The 15,456-nt window shown below is 49.3% G+C and overlaps 1 protein-coding gene across 2 annotated transcripts in view; it reads left to right on the plus strand.

Annotated features, from left to right (window-relative positions):
• BAZ1B (bromodomain adjacent to zinc finger domain 1B) overlaps window positions 1–13,758 on the plus strand; it is a gene marked incomplete at both ends in the record, with an annotated part of 50,294 nt that extends 36,536 nt beyond the window's left edge. For both annotated transcript variants that reach the window (XM_079544973.1, XM_079544974.1), the window contains 7 exons: window positions 727–912; window positions 4,938–5,085; window positions 6,659–6,806; window positions 8,600–8,718; window positions 10,967–11,118; window positions 12,771–12,874; window positions 13,392–13,758. In XM_079544973.1, the coding sequence (XP_079401099.1) occupies window positions 727–912; window positions 4,938–5,085; window positions 6,659–6,806; window positions 8,600–8,718; window positions 10,967–11,118; window positions 12,771–12,874; window positions 13,392–13,758 (1,224 nt within the window). The remainder of the gene's footprint in view (window positions 1–726; window positions 913–4,937; window positions 5,086–6,658; window positions 6,807–8,599; window positions 8,719–10,966; window positions 11,119–12,770; window positions 12,875–13,391) is intronic.
• Window positions 13,759–15,456: the final 1,698 nt, after the last annotated feature.

The raw sequence follows: 15,456 nt of genomic DNA on the forward strand, positions 1-15,456 counted from the left end.
CTTTATGGAACTTCAGTGGAGCTCTTTTTGGCTCCTTTTTAGCTTCTGTGTCAGAGCCAGAATGTATTGTTGAGACAGCAGTTTTCTTTTTTTTTGGTGATTTTTCATAAATTCAGACCACATTAGACTTGGAGTAATGTTTGTGCCCCACATCTAGGAGCTAAAGGTCGTTCTGTTCAGCGGTGTATCTGCTCAGTGAGCTGAATATGGCAGTGTTCTGGCTAGTTCAGCCTTGCTCACGTGAGAATTTCTGGTGCACTGTACCTCCTTAGGAGTTGATAAGCTTACCTGATATGGGTAGAGTACACATGCTTGAGACTGGTGCGTGCACCTACCAAAGGATGACATTGTCTTGGAATGCTTAGTAACCTGTTAAACTGCATCCTCAGTCAGAACAGAGACCTCTCTGTGCAGATGCAATCGTAAGTGTTAAGAGAGTGATGGGAAACATCAAATGGAAGAACTTTTTCTTTTCTGCCCTGAAGCATCTTGCTTTTTTTTCCTTTTTTGAACCGACATAAGCATTGATGTGCTATGCATGCTCATCAGCCACGTGTGAGCTCCAGCAGAAGCAGCAGCAACATGCTGATCCCATAACCGAGTGTGGGACTTGGTGCACGGTAACACTGCATTAAGTATCACAGATATCCATTGCCAGGACAGAACCTCCCTAAACAGTGCAAAGAGTGATGTCCAACTGATGTGATTGTGTACTCTTCCTAACAGGTATACTCACTGGAGAGCCTAAAGGATTTTGGAGAGTGTGTGATTGCACTCCAAGCTGGTGTTATTAAGAAGTTTCTGCAAGGTTTCATGGCCCCTAAGCAGAAGAGAAGGAAACATCAAGGAGAGGACTACATTGCCAAGGCTGAGGAGGTAGATGAAGAAAAGAAAATGGCAGAAGAAGCTAAGGTATTGTTCACCCCAGGGCTCTTTTTAGTCCTGTACTGCCTTTGAACCCCGAGTTACATTAAATTTCGTCTGGCAGTAAATCCTGTGCAGTTTCTCCCTATTGCAAGTTTAGGGTGCAGTGAGTTTGTTGTTTATGGGTCCAGATGTTCCCTGGTTACTCTGAAGTGTAAAGGTTTAGCTGAGTAAAAGTCCTTCTGTATAGCTGCAGTTGCAGTATTCTCTCTGTAGGCAGGAAAAGAGTCAAGTTGGGTATCTGACTTCCGTTGCAAAATTCCTCACCTGTGTATAAAAACACATTAATAAAAATGCATTACACAGCATTTCAGGGAACTTGTTGAGTTGTATCCATCAGAGAGAACAGGTGGGGTCTTATTGCCTTCGACCCACAAAGAAAAAGAGAGCCTTGCTGAGGTTCTGGTGAGTATAAGGCAGCGAGGTTCAGGTAAATATCAGAGTTATGCGTATTATTCAGGAAGATAGAAGACTTGTTATGGATAGAAATGCCCACAGCAACGCAGGCTGGGCTACACACAGCTTGCCTGGAAAACCAGGTGGAAGAGCTGGGTGACTCTACAGGTGTAGCCTCCCAAAAGGCATGGAGGGAAGCTGCAGGGGATTTGGTAGATTCTTCAGGCAGTTGCCCTGAACCAGCATTTCATACTGTGAGGATGTTGGTTGTTTTCCTGAGCCGAATGGGACATTGGTGACATGGGATTTTTTTTCTCTTTTTCCTCTCCCTTCAAAATGAAATGATTTGCCCTGATTGGTCACTGTCTTCGGTAGAAGTGGCAAGACCAGCATTGGAGCAGCAGGTGCATTTGACATTTCCAGACTAGAAAAGTAATAGATGTTCAACTCATTATGTTTGTGTTTTTGTTTTTGTTTTGAAACCTCTTATCAGCGTGTGCTGAGCCCTTGGGTCTTTGTTATGCGTGGCATTGCCATGTTAAGAGGATGTTTGGGTAGTCACTAGAAATTTTTCAGTCTTCAGTGTGCTGAAGTATCTAAATTTTGTTAGCTTTGTTGAATCTTCCAGTCTGCAGTGCAGTGGGAATGGAAAGCTCCTTTTTTCTCAAAGCTCTCAGCAGAATGTAGCTGTAGAAATCAGTTTCTCTGGGACAGAAAGGACGTGGATCACGGCGTTTCGCATATCTTCAGCAGCACCACGTTGTGCTGTCGTGTTTTAAAGCTGTAGTTGGAAGTCACTCCTGCAGGGTGTGCATCCAGGGCAAACAAAGACTTACTGCAATATCTAAACTGATGTAGCAGTGAGTTCTGTATTGGAGCCCCAGCCACTTCCCTGCTCACGCTACAGCTATGTTAGACATGAAACCTGAGCTCTTAGTTGCCTGAAAAGTGAGTCATTTTGATCCTGATTAGTTTTGGCACTCTACCCATAGAGCTTTGCTCCCTTGATGACATGGCGAGGCCAGGCTTCCATAGCATTGCTTCATCCTCACAGTTGCAGAGTTTTCAACTATATCAGCTCAGTTAGAAGATGTGCCTAGTATGGCTGAAACATCCTGATTAGTACTTTCGTCCTCTGGAAACCAGCTGGAACAGCAGTACTTCTGAATACTGCAGGATTTAAATTCAAAATGGCAATTAATTTTTGCAGTATTGCCCAGTTTCTCCAACGTGGCTGCATACCTCATTACACAGCTCGGCCCTGTAGTGCCATGAGCACAGGTGTCCTTATCGTCACCCTGGGCAGGTGGCGCTGCAGGTCTCCCTCTGGTGCTCTGGTTTTGGTGTCTCTGGAGCAGTAATGCAGTGCAGTGCCCTCTTTACCTTAGCTGCTCATGGTCATACAGTGAATATTGAACTCTTTGGATTTATTTTTGTGTTCTTACATAGACTTTGAAAAGCAGATCTCAAGCTGGAGTCTTTAGAGGTGTAGCTGCATTGAGAGTACATATCAGGGAAAATACAATGTAGCTGAACTGGAAAAACACACTTGGTGTGCTTGAAGGCTACAGCAGAGAAATTGTGGCCCATTCTGCCTAGTCTTCCCTGTGAGAAGCAAGTTGGGGCTCAATAAGGTATCCATCTGCTGGCATAACTGTCTGCACCAAAGGCTCCTCCTGGCTCAGCTCCCCAGTTAGAGAGGCACTACTGAGTGGTAGAAGAGGGCAGTGCAGACCTGGCTTGTTACTGCTTCTGAAAAACTGTATTTTGCCTGTGTGTTTACACCTGTGTTCCCACGTGGGGAGGCAGTAGCACTGGAGCTGTGCCAGCATAGGCAGTGCATCAGCTGTGGGCCCTTTGCAGCACGAGGTGCAGCACAGCTGTCTGAGCACAGGTCGGCTGCCCGCCCCTGTGCTTGCTGCTCAGGGTGGCTGTGAGGGGCTGGGTGGGGGGCAGCTCTCACTGGAGTGCCCCGATGAGGGCAGACAGCATCCCAGAGTCACAGTCAGAGAGTTATGGTTGCAGAGGTGTTTATGGTGGAAAGGCATTTCTGTCATCTTAGGATACCAGACGAGAGTTTCTTAGGTGCAGGTTTGTCATCTTTCCCAAAGCAGGAATTTTCTGTTACTCTGCAGTTGAAACGTGACTGAGGCTGCCTCTGGCAGTGTATCTGTGGGGCTTTTTTTGTTTTCCCTGCTAGAATGCTCCCTTCCCAGTGGGAGGGTATTTGACTTCCTTCAGTCTCCGTTTTTGCCTAGTTGGCAATTGGAACTCCCCTGATAATGGTCCTGCTAAAATGCCACAGTCTCATGATGCTTGGGAAGCAAGGCTAAAAATCTGTGAAATTCCACAGGCTTGGAGAGAAAAATCTAAGCATAACGTGCCAGCAGCTTTTGCAGATTTATCTTGGCCCAGCAGTTACCCAGTATGTTAACAGCAAAACCCATGGAACAGTTACTTGGAAAATCAATTACACAGTATGTGAAGCACCTCAACAATGTTCTGCAGAGAAGTAGCACGATGCTGTGTAATCTACCACAGTAGGCAATGCAGGTTTCCATTTGTCCTGAATGTCTTGGGCTCCAGGTTGTATGCTAGCAATGGCAACGGGGATGTTGGCTTACTAGAACGGTTTGTGTGTTTTTCCAAGCATCTGATACACACTGTGCTTCTTCAAATGCAGTGGGAGGAGAATGTGCAACTCTGCAAAAGAAAAAAAAACTGGGTTTTGTTTGGCTCCCAAATTGCTGTCAGCTGCAGAGTTCAGTTTTTCCCATCTGACACTTCACTGTTTGTTTTTCATTCTCCTTGGATAGAAGACTAACTTGAGTTCTATTATGTCCCTGTCGTGTCTAGGCCATCACCTCATTGTTGTAAAGCAGAGGATTAATGATAGAGTTGGATGTGCAGTGGCTCTGGATTACTCCTCTGTTCTGGTGCATTTCCGATCTGCAGTAGTATGATTTTCAGAACCCCCTGGAGCTGAGTTGGAGGTTTCACATGCAGCTTACTGTGTGCAGACAGCACAAATCTCAGGCTCTCATCCTCACTTGCAGCTCATTCTGGGATCTCACACGTGCTGAGGTCATTCCATCTCAGGAAAGGGGCAGGTTTCATATCTGGGGCTGTCACATCTGATCACAGTTGATGTCACAGTCCTTTGGCAAGGAGGACGAGTGGCAGCTCCTGCTGATGGGCCCGAGCCACCCTGCAGTATCCACTGGAGGGCAGCGCAGGCTGCTCCAATTCCCCGCACTCGAGTGATGCTGCCAGCTGCCTCCTGACTTTAATCCCACATTTTGCAGTGCTAGATTTCTACTTTTTATTTTCTTAGCCTGCCGATTATTTGGGTTAGACGTTCAGAGTAAGAATCTAGAGGAGTTCACGTTGGTTGTTCCAGCCTGGCCATAAAATGTAGCAGGACTATGAACTGTCTGATCCAGCGAGGCTGGTTATGGATAAACCACAAGTAGGGCCGCAGTGGCTATGTAGAAGGAAAGAAATACAAAGCTGGGTTTTGATTATTAAGGGCCCCGGCTAAAGGGTATAAAAACATCTTCAGACTGTAGCAAGCTGTGTCTGTGTGCTTTGTTGTAAGTTGTTAGGTCTGTCTGCAGGTTGCTTCAGCCATGGAGAAGTGGAAGATGGCAATCCGTGAGGCCCAGACGTTCTCCCGTATGCACGTGCTGCTCGGGATGCTGGATGCCTGTATCAAGTGGGATATGTCAGCAGAGAACGCCCGGTGCAAAGTGTGTCGCAAGAAAGGTACGCACTCCTGCCCGCGCCTGCCTGACAGTCGCACGCTGTCACCTCTCCGTGCCCTGCTTAGGCAACGTGCCCCTCTTGCTGTCACTCTGCCTTTGGCTGTATTTTGAGTTCTGACTGTCAGGATTTACGCGCTCAGAAGCATTGATCTCACGGAAGCGTTTGACCCTGACTCCAATAAACCATTCTGATGAAACTGGTGCGGAGTGTTGCAGAACGCTGCAGTGCTGCTGTCCCCTGGGGTACTTGGACACAGATTGTCTGCAGATCCTTCTGCAGGAGCATTTGTGCCACTGTCTCAGTTTCATTTATGAGCTGGAATGGTCTGTGGGTCTCTGAGCCTTGTCAGTTGTTCCCATCTCCTGCAGAAGGAACAAGCAAGAAGAGGCTGGGAAGGTTAATGCACCCTGTAACTGAATAGGAGAGAGCAGTGGGATGATGCTAGTTTGGGGCTAGAGTGGGAGTGGAACTGCCTGCTGAGCTGGAAGAAGCAAGCTCTTTGTTTCTTTTGTGAGAGCAGAGAAATGAAGCTGTTTGCCTTTGGTCACTGCTGTGGTAAGGCTGGGGAGTACCCAAATAGGTGACAGGAGGGACTGTATGAAGGAGGGCTTGAGAATCCTGCAGGTGGAAGGGGAAATTAGACAGTGTTACCAGTCATTGAGTACTAGTACTAGCAGAGTAAAAATTGTTCTGCCATAACCTCTCCTTTTGGATGGAAGCCTGGAGGAGAGAGCTTGGTAGCACATTCTGCCACATCATGTGCTTTTTGTCTCCTTTTCTATTTGTTGAAACACTAGTGGGAAATGAGGGCAGACAGATCTGAGGGAAAACGGAGCTGCTTTTGCTTACCAGAAGGCTGTGTTGTCCACTTCTGTAAAGAAATGAGCTGAACCAGTGCAACATCCTCCACTGTGGAGCCTCCAAACTAATATGTAAACTGTAAAAATATATAAATTGTAGGCAGATGTAGGAGAGGGATCACCTGAGACTAACAGATTATGGTTTAACAGAACTCAAGAACTGGGATGCTAGGGACATGCTGGCAAGCTCTCCACACTTCTTTTCAGTAAATGAAGTAGCTGGCTCAGGACTGTGTCTGTGTTATCTGTCATCACTGAGAAGCATGGAGAGACTAGTTCTGCTGCATGCCCTTTTTTTTCCTATGGGCTTGCTACCTTAAGTAGAAAGAAAAACACTGTGCCTCACGTTGAGGCTAGAATTGCTATGGTTATGTTCCTAGCTTCTTACTAGGCTCATGGGCATGCTAGGCTCTCTGCAGCATGCTTCTTTCCTCCTGGTCAGTTTGGCATCTACTCTGGGTGAAATGTATTTGGCGGCTTTCTACCCTTGTCTCAAATGAAATCTTTGCAGAGCAATGGACTTTGCTTTGTCTTTTCTTCAAATACTGCTTGTTTCCACCGCAGTGGAAACTGAGAAGGAAGGGTGCCCGCTATCAGAGGGCACTTTGCATCTTCCTCTCACTGCGTTCTGACCTCCAGCCACATGGCAGCTTCTGCGTCGCGGGTTGTGCAGGGCTGTGGTGCTCAGTTACAAGTAGGTTGCGCTCTCCTAGGTGAGGATGACAAGCTGATCCTGTGTGACGAGTGCAACAAAGCCTTCCACCTGTTCTGCCTGAGACCAGCACTCTATGAGATACCAGATGGAGAATGGCAGTGCCCAGCTTGTCAGCCCTCCACTGCCAGGCGCAGCTCCCGGGGCAGGTGAGTGGCACTCCATTCCTTTGAGTTGTCACTGGTGCAGATTTTTAGCCATGTTTTCACGAGGATCAAAACAGCCTTAAACAAAGACCCTTGGAAAGGACCGAAATAGCCAGGTTGACTCAGTATCTCTGAGTTTCTTTAAGTTCAGCACACTTGTGTGGTGACCCATGACATTTAATAAATAGTTTCAGTGTGGCAGTGAAAACGTACACAAAGCGTCAACCAAAATTTATGCACTAGAGACTGTCTTGTTCACCTGAGCAACTAGTTGAGTTCCTTTTTCATGGGATTGTAGTGGGTAGCACTGCAACTCTAATGCCCTGGGCTAAGTTATTCTTGTGGCCTCATCTAATTAAAGCAGACACTACTCCAGGCTGCAGCTCAGCCCCTGTGTGCTACTAAAAATCAGATAATGAAATGCCACCTTGGCACTTCTTTTGGCCTGATGAACATCGGCACTTTTGTGAGGTAGGATCCATTATAGATTGTGGAGATGATATGATTTGAGGAGGAATCAAAGTTGTTGTGTGCAGCAGAATTGAGTAGCTGTTTCCTGACAGCAAGGGGCTGAATTGCTTTGTGAATTGCTGTAGGCTGGAAGTTAAATGTATGCAAAATGTATTTTTCTGCCTATATTGTAAGCTAATTGCAATGCTGCATCTCCCTGCTTGTCAGCAAGGTGAGGCTATCAAATAGCACCTAATGCATAAGCAGTCAACAGATCCTTTCATCCAGAATGGCAGCACAATAGGAGGCGTGCAAACTTGTAGTGTACAGGTGGTGCACAGCCTTAAAAGTATTACTTAACTCCCTGGGCACCATTTAAGGATTCATCAGGCTTGTTCCAGAATGACAGGGCTTTAATGCAGCTGTTCTAGCTTGCGATCGTAGTTGCTTTGATGTGGTGGAGTCACCTGCAAGCTGCTTGGCTGCTGGATGAGAGCCATCAGGTGGGGTAACACCTGTCTTGTTACCTGCCTTCTGCTCTTGTCTTCCTAGCTCAGGCAGGGGAAAAAATGCTGGCCTGCAAAGACTTATGCCCTGCTCTATTGTGGGAGCTAATTCTTATTCCATTTACTGCTCAAGCTCCCTTGTCTCCAGAGGACCGAGACTCCCACAATAGCTTTGCCTTTGTCCCCATCTGCCTATGTGTGCTGCTTTGTTTTCCTGTGTTTATTATGGTTAGAATGCTTTAACAGACACATGCAGAAAGTTAGAACTGTCCTGGGCAGGGTCTTTGTGGCTTTGATGCCAGCACGTAAGAAGTCTGAACTGATATTTGCTCAGTAATACGTGAAGTTTAGCTGTGAATAACACTAAACAAGGTCTGTTTCCTGTAGTGACAGGGGAAAGCAATAACGGGGAAATACTCCAGCAGGAGCCAAAGGGGAAAAAAACAGCCCAAAGTAAAACCATTGTGAAACTCCTCAAGCGAGGCTTGCAAACCAGGGTGAAACAGCAGCACTTGTTCACAGAGAGGAGAATTGTGCAGCAGTCTCAATGTCAAAATCTATTATCACATGGTTATCTAGAACAGGAGTGGGGGAAAAGGGAGAAAAGACACAGATTCAGCTGTTGGGGTGTTCCAGCTGTAGTCCGGGAAGTGTTCTTTTAGCTGTAGCTACAACTTGTATTTCACTGTGTATTTCACTGGATCACTTCAGTTTGAGTCGGGATGTTTATTTTACACACTGAGGTGGTCAAGTCTGTGTGTGAGCAAACAGTACGGGGGGCCCAGGGCTCCTCATTCCCAGGTCCTGGTACAACACATGTGTTTACCTGCCGTGCTCTAGGAACTACACAGAGGATTCTGCTGAAGATGAAGGTGAAGAAGGTGAGGAAGCTTCTGATGAGCAAGATGCTGAGGAAGAAGAAGAGGAAGAAGAAGATTATGAAGTCGCTGGATTGAAACGTAAGGCTTTGACCATGCGGGAAATTAACAGAGAATATTAAGACTATGCCTTCAGTGTTCAAAGAATTGATCCAATTTTAGACTTGTGCTTTCACATGAAACAGGTTCTTACTAGGAAATAGGGAGTTGCACAAGGGAAGTCTGTGATTGTGTTTTCCCTGGGGAGCTGGAGTGAACTCCCTTCCCTTTGTGACAAAGATAGCGCTTCTGTGAACTGTTGTTCTCCTTGGAACACTGCAGACACCCGTTCAGCATCAGCAGAAGCTGCAGCAGGGAAGTCTAGGGAACAGCATTACCTGTAATTGGTACTGGCAGTCTGTGCCTGCAGTGTGTCTTGGAAAACTGGAGCTTTGGCCACAACACTCTACTGCTCTTGCTTTTTCCCTTCCTAGCACAAGCTCGTAGCACCTTACATGCAGGATTTCTAGTGGAAAGGGGCCATTTTTAAGTAGTCAGACCAGGACCTCATCTGTTGGTTCCCGTGGGAAGGCACAGTAGTCAAAGTGCAGCAGGGCCTGGGCAGCCAGCACCTGTTGGTTGCATAGAGACCACTCAGGATACACAGCTGACTCACTCCTGAGCGGAGTGAAATAACATTTTCTAGACTCATCAGTGACTACTTGCCTACCCCAGCGTGCAGTGCAATTTCTGGTATGCATGTTGACTTTGTTTTTAAGGGAGTTTGACTCCGTCTTGTTTGGGCAACTTGGTGCAATGAGCAGCTCAGTCTCAGAACAGCACACAGCCAGCTTTTGCTTTCTGTCAAAATGTCCTTGACTGACATAAAATTAGCTTCAGCCTGTCCTAACCAGGGCAGATGGTGAAATTCAGAGACCAGGACCCCAAGGATTATCCTGTATTCTTTCAGGGGTTTCCATCCGGGTCTATCAGTCTCGATTTGCCTGCTTTATTCTGGTTTCAGGGGTGTTCACTGATACCCTGGCTATGCGTGCTGCTTGTTGTTCTGTGGTGTATCCATGTCCACACTTGGAGTATGTTCAGCCGATGTTGCGCAGCCAAGTCAGGAGCAAAGCCAAGGTTTCCAAACAATAGCATAAGGGTTACAGTCACTAAAAATAAAGCACTAAATGCAACCCCGTGGTTTTAAAGAGCATTAACGTGGAAAGGTCACTGTGGAAAACTTTTGTTTTAATAGAGAAGTCCCATTAATCCTCGTGGCGTTTATCCTGAGGGATATAACCTAGAATGTTGGATTGTCAGACATCTAACACATGCCTCACGCTTGACACACAAGCAGGAGTGACAGCAGGCAGGCGGCCCGCTGCCCTGACACGCGCTGCTCCCGCAGGGGGGCTGGGAGGGATGATTTATTGGGCAGGGCTGGATTAGAGGCTGCAGATGGAGCGCTGCAGCACGCTGGATGCAGCTTGCTCAGACCCTTCTGACCAGATGGAAGGAGCTTGGCTGGGGAGGAAGACCTACACGTTCCCTTGGTACAGAGAGAAACTTAAGGCGAGGGCCTTCAACGCCGTGCTTGTCTCCATGGGCGCAGCGCTCTGACAGGCAGACTCGCACACAGAGCGCTTCTGTGGGACGCAACGCAGCAGCTCCTGTCTTGGGGAATAAAATCCCATTGTTTCCCACTCACAGCTCCCCGCTGCAGTAACACGACACTCCCTCTGCACGCAGTTCACTTTTCAGGGGGGCTTAGCAACTGGCTTACCCTCTGTGTGGGCCACTTGTAAGCACTTGGCAGAGCACCCTGAGGGGCAGTGGGAACCCGAAGGAGGTCTGCAGGTTTCTGCACCCGATGCTTTCTGAAAGGATGTTGCAGTCACATTTAAAACAAATGTCTGTCCCTCACCATCCTTCAAGTCTGGATACAGCAGGGTTTCAGCGCTTCATTCTGCAGGTCTTTACTGCAACGCTCAGACAGAAAGCAAAGCTTTGGGGCAGAGCAGCTGAAAGCCTCCAGATGTCCTGCAGAAGCTGGGGTTTGCTGGAAGCTGGCATGCATGGCCACCCTTAGAAAGCTGCTGCCAGACAGCAGTGGCCTTTTTTTGGATGTGGGCTGTTACCAGCATAGCTCATCTGGAGAGGGTATAGAGCACAGCTGACAGGGGCGTGTGCTGAGTGAGGATGGTGACAGAAAGCCGGGTCACCGCCATCATCCCTGCATTCACTGTGCTGTGAGTGAGGCTGCCTGGCGCTGCCGCTGTGCAAAGGGCTTGTGATCTCTGCTTCCAGATTAACCCATTCCTCTAAGCCACTGGCTTATGTGTTTCAGTGAGACCCAGAAAGGCCGCCCGCGGCAAGCAGAGCACAGCCATGTACTCCTCGAGGCAGGGAAGGCACCAAAGGAAGAAGCAGTCGCTGCACCCTGCCAGGGGACCCCGGCAGCGGGCTGCACCTGTCAACAGCGCAGACATTGATGAGCTGGTAAGAGCCAAATTGCTCCCCGGGGGCTGCTCACATCATGAGTTATAAACGAAACAGGTGTCACGCTTCCTCCCCTCCCCTTCCCAAAGAAATGCCCTGAATTGTACTGTGAAACCTGTGCTGGGCTGCGGGTGGGTTAACAAAGGAGTCATATCCTTAAGGGCCCGGTGCACACGGAGCAGAGATATGCCAGGCATCTTTCCCCAGCCGCTTTCACACATTGTCCCCCTTGATTAGCAGGCAGCCTGCAGCTTGTTAAAGGGTTTTAAATAGCATCCATATGTCTCTGCAGAGAGGTGGGGGGATCGAGGAGGTCCTGGATGGTCAGAGAATGCCAGCAATGTAGGACCCTCACTCCCTAGCCTTGGCCATTTTCTGACAGTTGTTGTGCGTATGGTCACTCTCCAACCTCCAGGACATAATTCAGCTGGCTTAGGTTTCACTTGACATTTAAAGAATAAAACCTTCTGTTCCTGAACAGAGCAATCTTGTGCGTGCGTGCTGTGCTGGTTGTCCTGGGGAGGGCCACACTGCAGCACATACGTGAGGATACCAGAGCTGCACGGGCTGCGTCACAGCTCCTGCTCCATCTGCCATCTGTCTGCTGAGCAGCAGTGGTGGTGCTGCCTGTGTACCCTGCCACTCTTCTTGAGTGGTTCCATCATGTCTTCAAGCTTCTTGTGCTGATCGTGAGTGGGCTGGCTGCCGGATCTGCAGCATCCTTCAGTCTGGTCCATGTTACAGAGTGGAGGGCAACCAAACCAGCAAGCTCATCACGGGCTCCCCCCGTGAGCATAGTGAGCTCAGTGAAATACTCAGGTGGGGAAAAATGTTAGGGAGCAGCTTGGTCAGGAGCTCTGAAAAACTGCCCAGGGCTCTTCCATGAACTGTTTGTCCTGTGAAGAGATGAAAGCTGTTCAGGAACGTCTCCATGTGTTTTGGAGCCTTCCCATCACAGACATACCTCAAGCAGTGCGATGCCTTGTGAGCCGTGTGGCAGAGCCGAGGAGATCTCCCTGTGCTGACCTACAGCTCTGCAGGCAAACGACTGACCTTGTGTCACTCCTGTGTACAGGACAGCAATCTGGAGGCATCAGCTGCTCTCTGGTATTTAAGATGGCAGAGTAGGCTCTACGATGGGCCTGTCAGTACAGCAACACAAGTGCTGTCTCCCTCTGCCTCTCACATGCTGTCCGCCAGGGGCTCATAGAGGGAATTTACACTCTGCATTTGCTGTCTGTATTCTTTGGCTGCTTGCTTTGACCGTGTTGTCTTTGAACCTATCTTGAAAAAGCTTGCTGCCCCCAGTGAGAAGAGAGGCTGCTTGTGATCTATTCCCATCAGAGCTTCTGTATGGGGCTCCCATTTTGTAACTCAGGCCCCCTCCACATGTCTTGGCTGTTACTATCAAAGGTCCCACAGCAGAGCACTTTCGATTATTGTGGAAGATGGCTACATTTGAAAGACCAGAAGTTTTTTCCTGCAGTACTTCTGTATATTCCCACACCACGAAGCGCTGGCTTGTGAGCAAAAGGATTGAAAAGAAAAGCTCTGCTAGGAACTAGCTGCTTCACCCTAGATATTGTTTGCTGAACGCTGAAGCTCATGGTGGTTCCCCTCCTTTTAACAGCATCCCTCCTTTGTGTGGGCAGGTCCTTCAAACAAGGAAGACAGCGCGTCGCCAGAGCCTCGAGCTGCAGAAGTGTGAGGAAATCCTCAGCAAGCTGATCAAGTACCGCTTCAGCTGGCCCTTCAGGTGAGGGGAGGCGGCCTCCTGCGTGCACACAGGACTGTGGGGCGCCATGCTGTGGTCCTGCTGGATCCACTGGCTGGTTGTGAATTGTGCATCCTGTGTTAGGTGTAGCAAGTGACACTTGGGGAGAAGTGCTCCATTAGAAGTTGCTCCAATAGAAATCACCGTGGTCTCAGTTCTCTGCTGGACTGGAGACCTGGGGTTCCTCTGGTGCAGGATAGCAATGCGATCGGTTGTGGGACAAGGGCAGGAGGCTGGGATCGGTTTTCAGCAGCCCCCGGGTTTGTGGGCAGTGGTGCACAGAGCCGTCGAGCCGCGCGCCGCTCCCTGCACCGCCCTCCTTCCTGTTACCAGTGCTGCGCCCACTGCAGGGCTGACCTGTCTGCTGCTCTCGAGGCGTGTGGTTTGCGATGGCACTGTGGTGGGGTGTGCTGGGGCTGCTGCTCACGCTTGGCAGCTCTGCACTGTGCAGGGCCAGAGCTGCTCATTTCCTTCCTCTTTGTGGCTCTTCATTCATCAGGGAGCCAGTGACCACAGAAGACGCCGAAGATTACTGTGAGGTCATCAGCAACCCCATGGACTTCCAGACTATGCAGAGCAAGTGCTCTTGTGGCAATTACCGCTCCGTGCAGGAGTTCCTCTCTGACATGAAGCAGGTGTTCTCCAACGCTGAGCGCTACAACCAGAACGGGAGTCACGTACTGTCCTGCCTGGAGAAGACGGAACAGTGTTTGATCGACATGGTGCACAAGCACCTGCCTGGCCACACCTACGCACGCAGAAAACGCAAGAAGCTCTCTGCTGGTTGCCAGGGACTGGAGGAGCAGGAAGGGGACAGTGAGTCCGAGCCCCTCGAGCATTCCCGGGGGCGGAGAAGGAAGAAGTGAGGGATGGCGGGAGGGGGGAGGGGGGACCAGGGGGAGAGCCAGAGCTGGAGCAGGCCTTCTGGTGCTGCTGGGCAGCAGGATGGGTTGTCTGGAGGGAGTAAAGAAGCAGCAGGGCACTTTGCTATTAATCCAGCCTTTCCTTTGGCCCATCTTAACTTTAATTTTTCTGCAGTTTCCTCAAATATTTTGTCATCCGTTGAGCGAGCGGAGATGACTTAACTGCTTCCTGCAAATTACACAGAGATGATATGTGTCTGTCCTTCCAGGAGGGGAAGGCGGGAGGGCGAAGGAAAGGCCTGGCCAAAGCCTGACTGGGCAGGGGAGCACGAAGCCTACTCCAGCTCCAGCCCTGCCGCTGCCTCGGGCTCTGCTGCCTGCACTGTGAGATCGGCCCCGAGCTGTGCAGGGAGGGATTGTGTTGCTCCACGGACAGACTGGGTGCGACCAGGCCAATGGGCTGCTAGTTCTTGTATGTATATATTTATATGGTGTTAATTTTGAGCCCCTGCTGCAGGGCCGCGTAGCGAGCAAGCACTTACGTTTATGGAGACACAGCTTTCACCAGCATCCTAACACAATTGGCTTCGAGGTGCTCTCGCTTTTCCCCCCTCTCTTCTCGGGGAGTGATCTCTGGAGTTGTTGTGCTCCAGAGGGGTCTTCCGAGCTCAGCTCTGTGCCGAGGTGGCAGAGTAGGCAGCAGGTTTCCCTGCTCACCTTGACCAGCACGCAGTCGTAGCCCTTTGGATGAACCGAGTGCCAGAAGCATACGGGAGAGCATGGTTTTCTGCACACCCCTGGGGAGCTCAAGGGTAAGGGGAGCAGCAGAAACATGTTACGTTTAACTTTTTAAATTAATTTTCTAGTAATTGAAAGTGGCTTGTTTCTAGCTGTGATCTTGTATAAAGAACACCTGTAAGATACCGTTGTCTTGCTTTGGCACATGTACAGTTTATATCAAATGGTGTTTGCTGTATATTTTCCCCCTCTGAAAACTCATTTTCCTATCAGTAGCTGGGGTCGCACCGGGGCACTCGTGAGGGTCCCCAGTCCCACTCCAGCCGTGCTCTCATCTCCTGCAGTCACACCTCCCTTAGCTCACCTCCCTTGCGCCCTTGGTGCCTCAGGCTGCCCCGCGCTGGCCGTGTCCCAGCAGTGGGTTCTGCCATTCGGCACACTGGCTTTTCTCTAAGAAAAGAGTGTTCTTTAATCACCTCTCCATCATGACAGATTTTGATCATACAATCAGGGCTTGAACTTTTTATTATGGAGTTCTGCAGTTTGGAACAAACTAGCCACAGGGCTGCTCTGTCCCGGCTTTGTGACATGGAAAAACGGAAGCAGCAGTTGCAGCTCCTGTGATTTGAGAATAAAAGGATCCTCGGTGACAAGTCGCAGCCTAGTTTTGTGGAGTTTTTGGTTTGTTGTTTTGTTAACAGGTATTTGTTTCAGTTCTGACTGCTGAAGGCTGCAGCCACAAGACACATTTCCAGCCACCTCCCCCCACCCCAGCCTCAGCTCCTGCCCCATGGAGTAGCACTGACGTTTGTATCTCGCACGTCCCCATCAGAGGCCATGTTTTGTCCTGTTAATAGAGAACATTTTCTGCAGGTCCTACACAGTGAAACCTTTGGAACCGTACGTTTTTTAAAAATAAATGTCATTTGTGGGGGGAGGGGGGTTTCTCCTAAGGGCTGTACT

This window comes from Tetrao urogallus (assembly GCF_951394365.1).
Source record: "Tetrao urogallus genome assembly, chromosome: 20".
Classification (NCBI taxonomy): Eukaryota; Metazoa; Chordata; class Aves; order Galliformes; family Phasianidae; genus Tetrao; species Tetrao urogallus.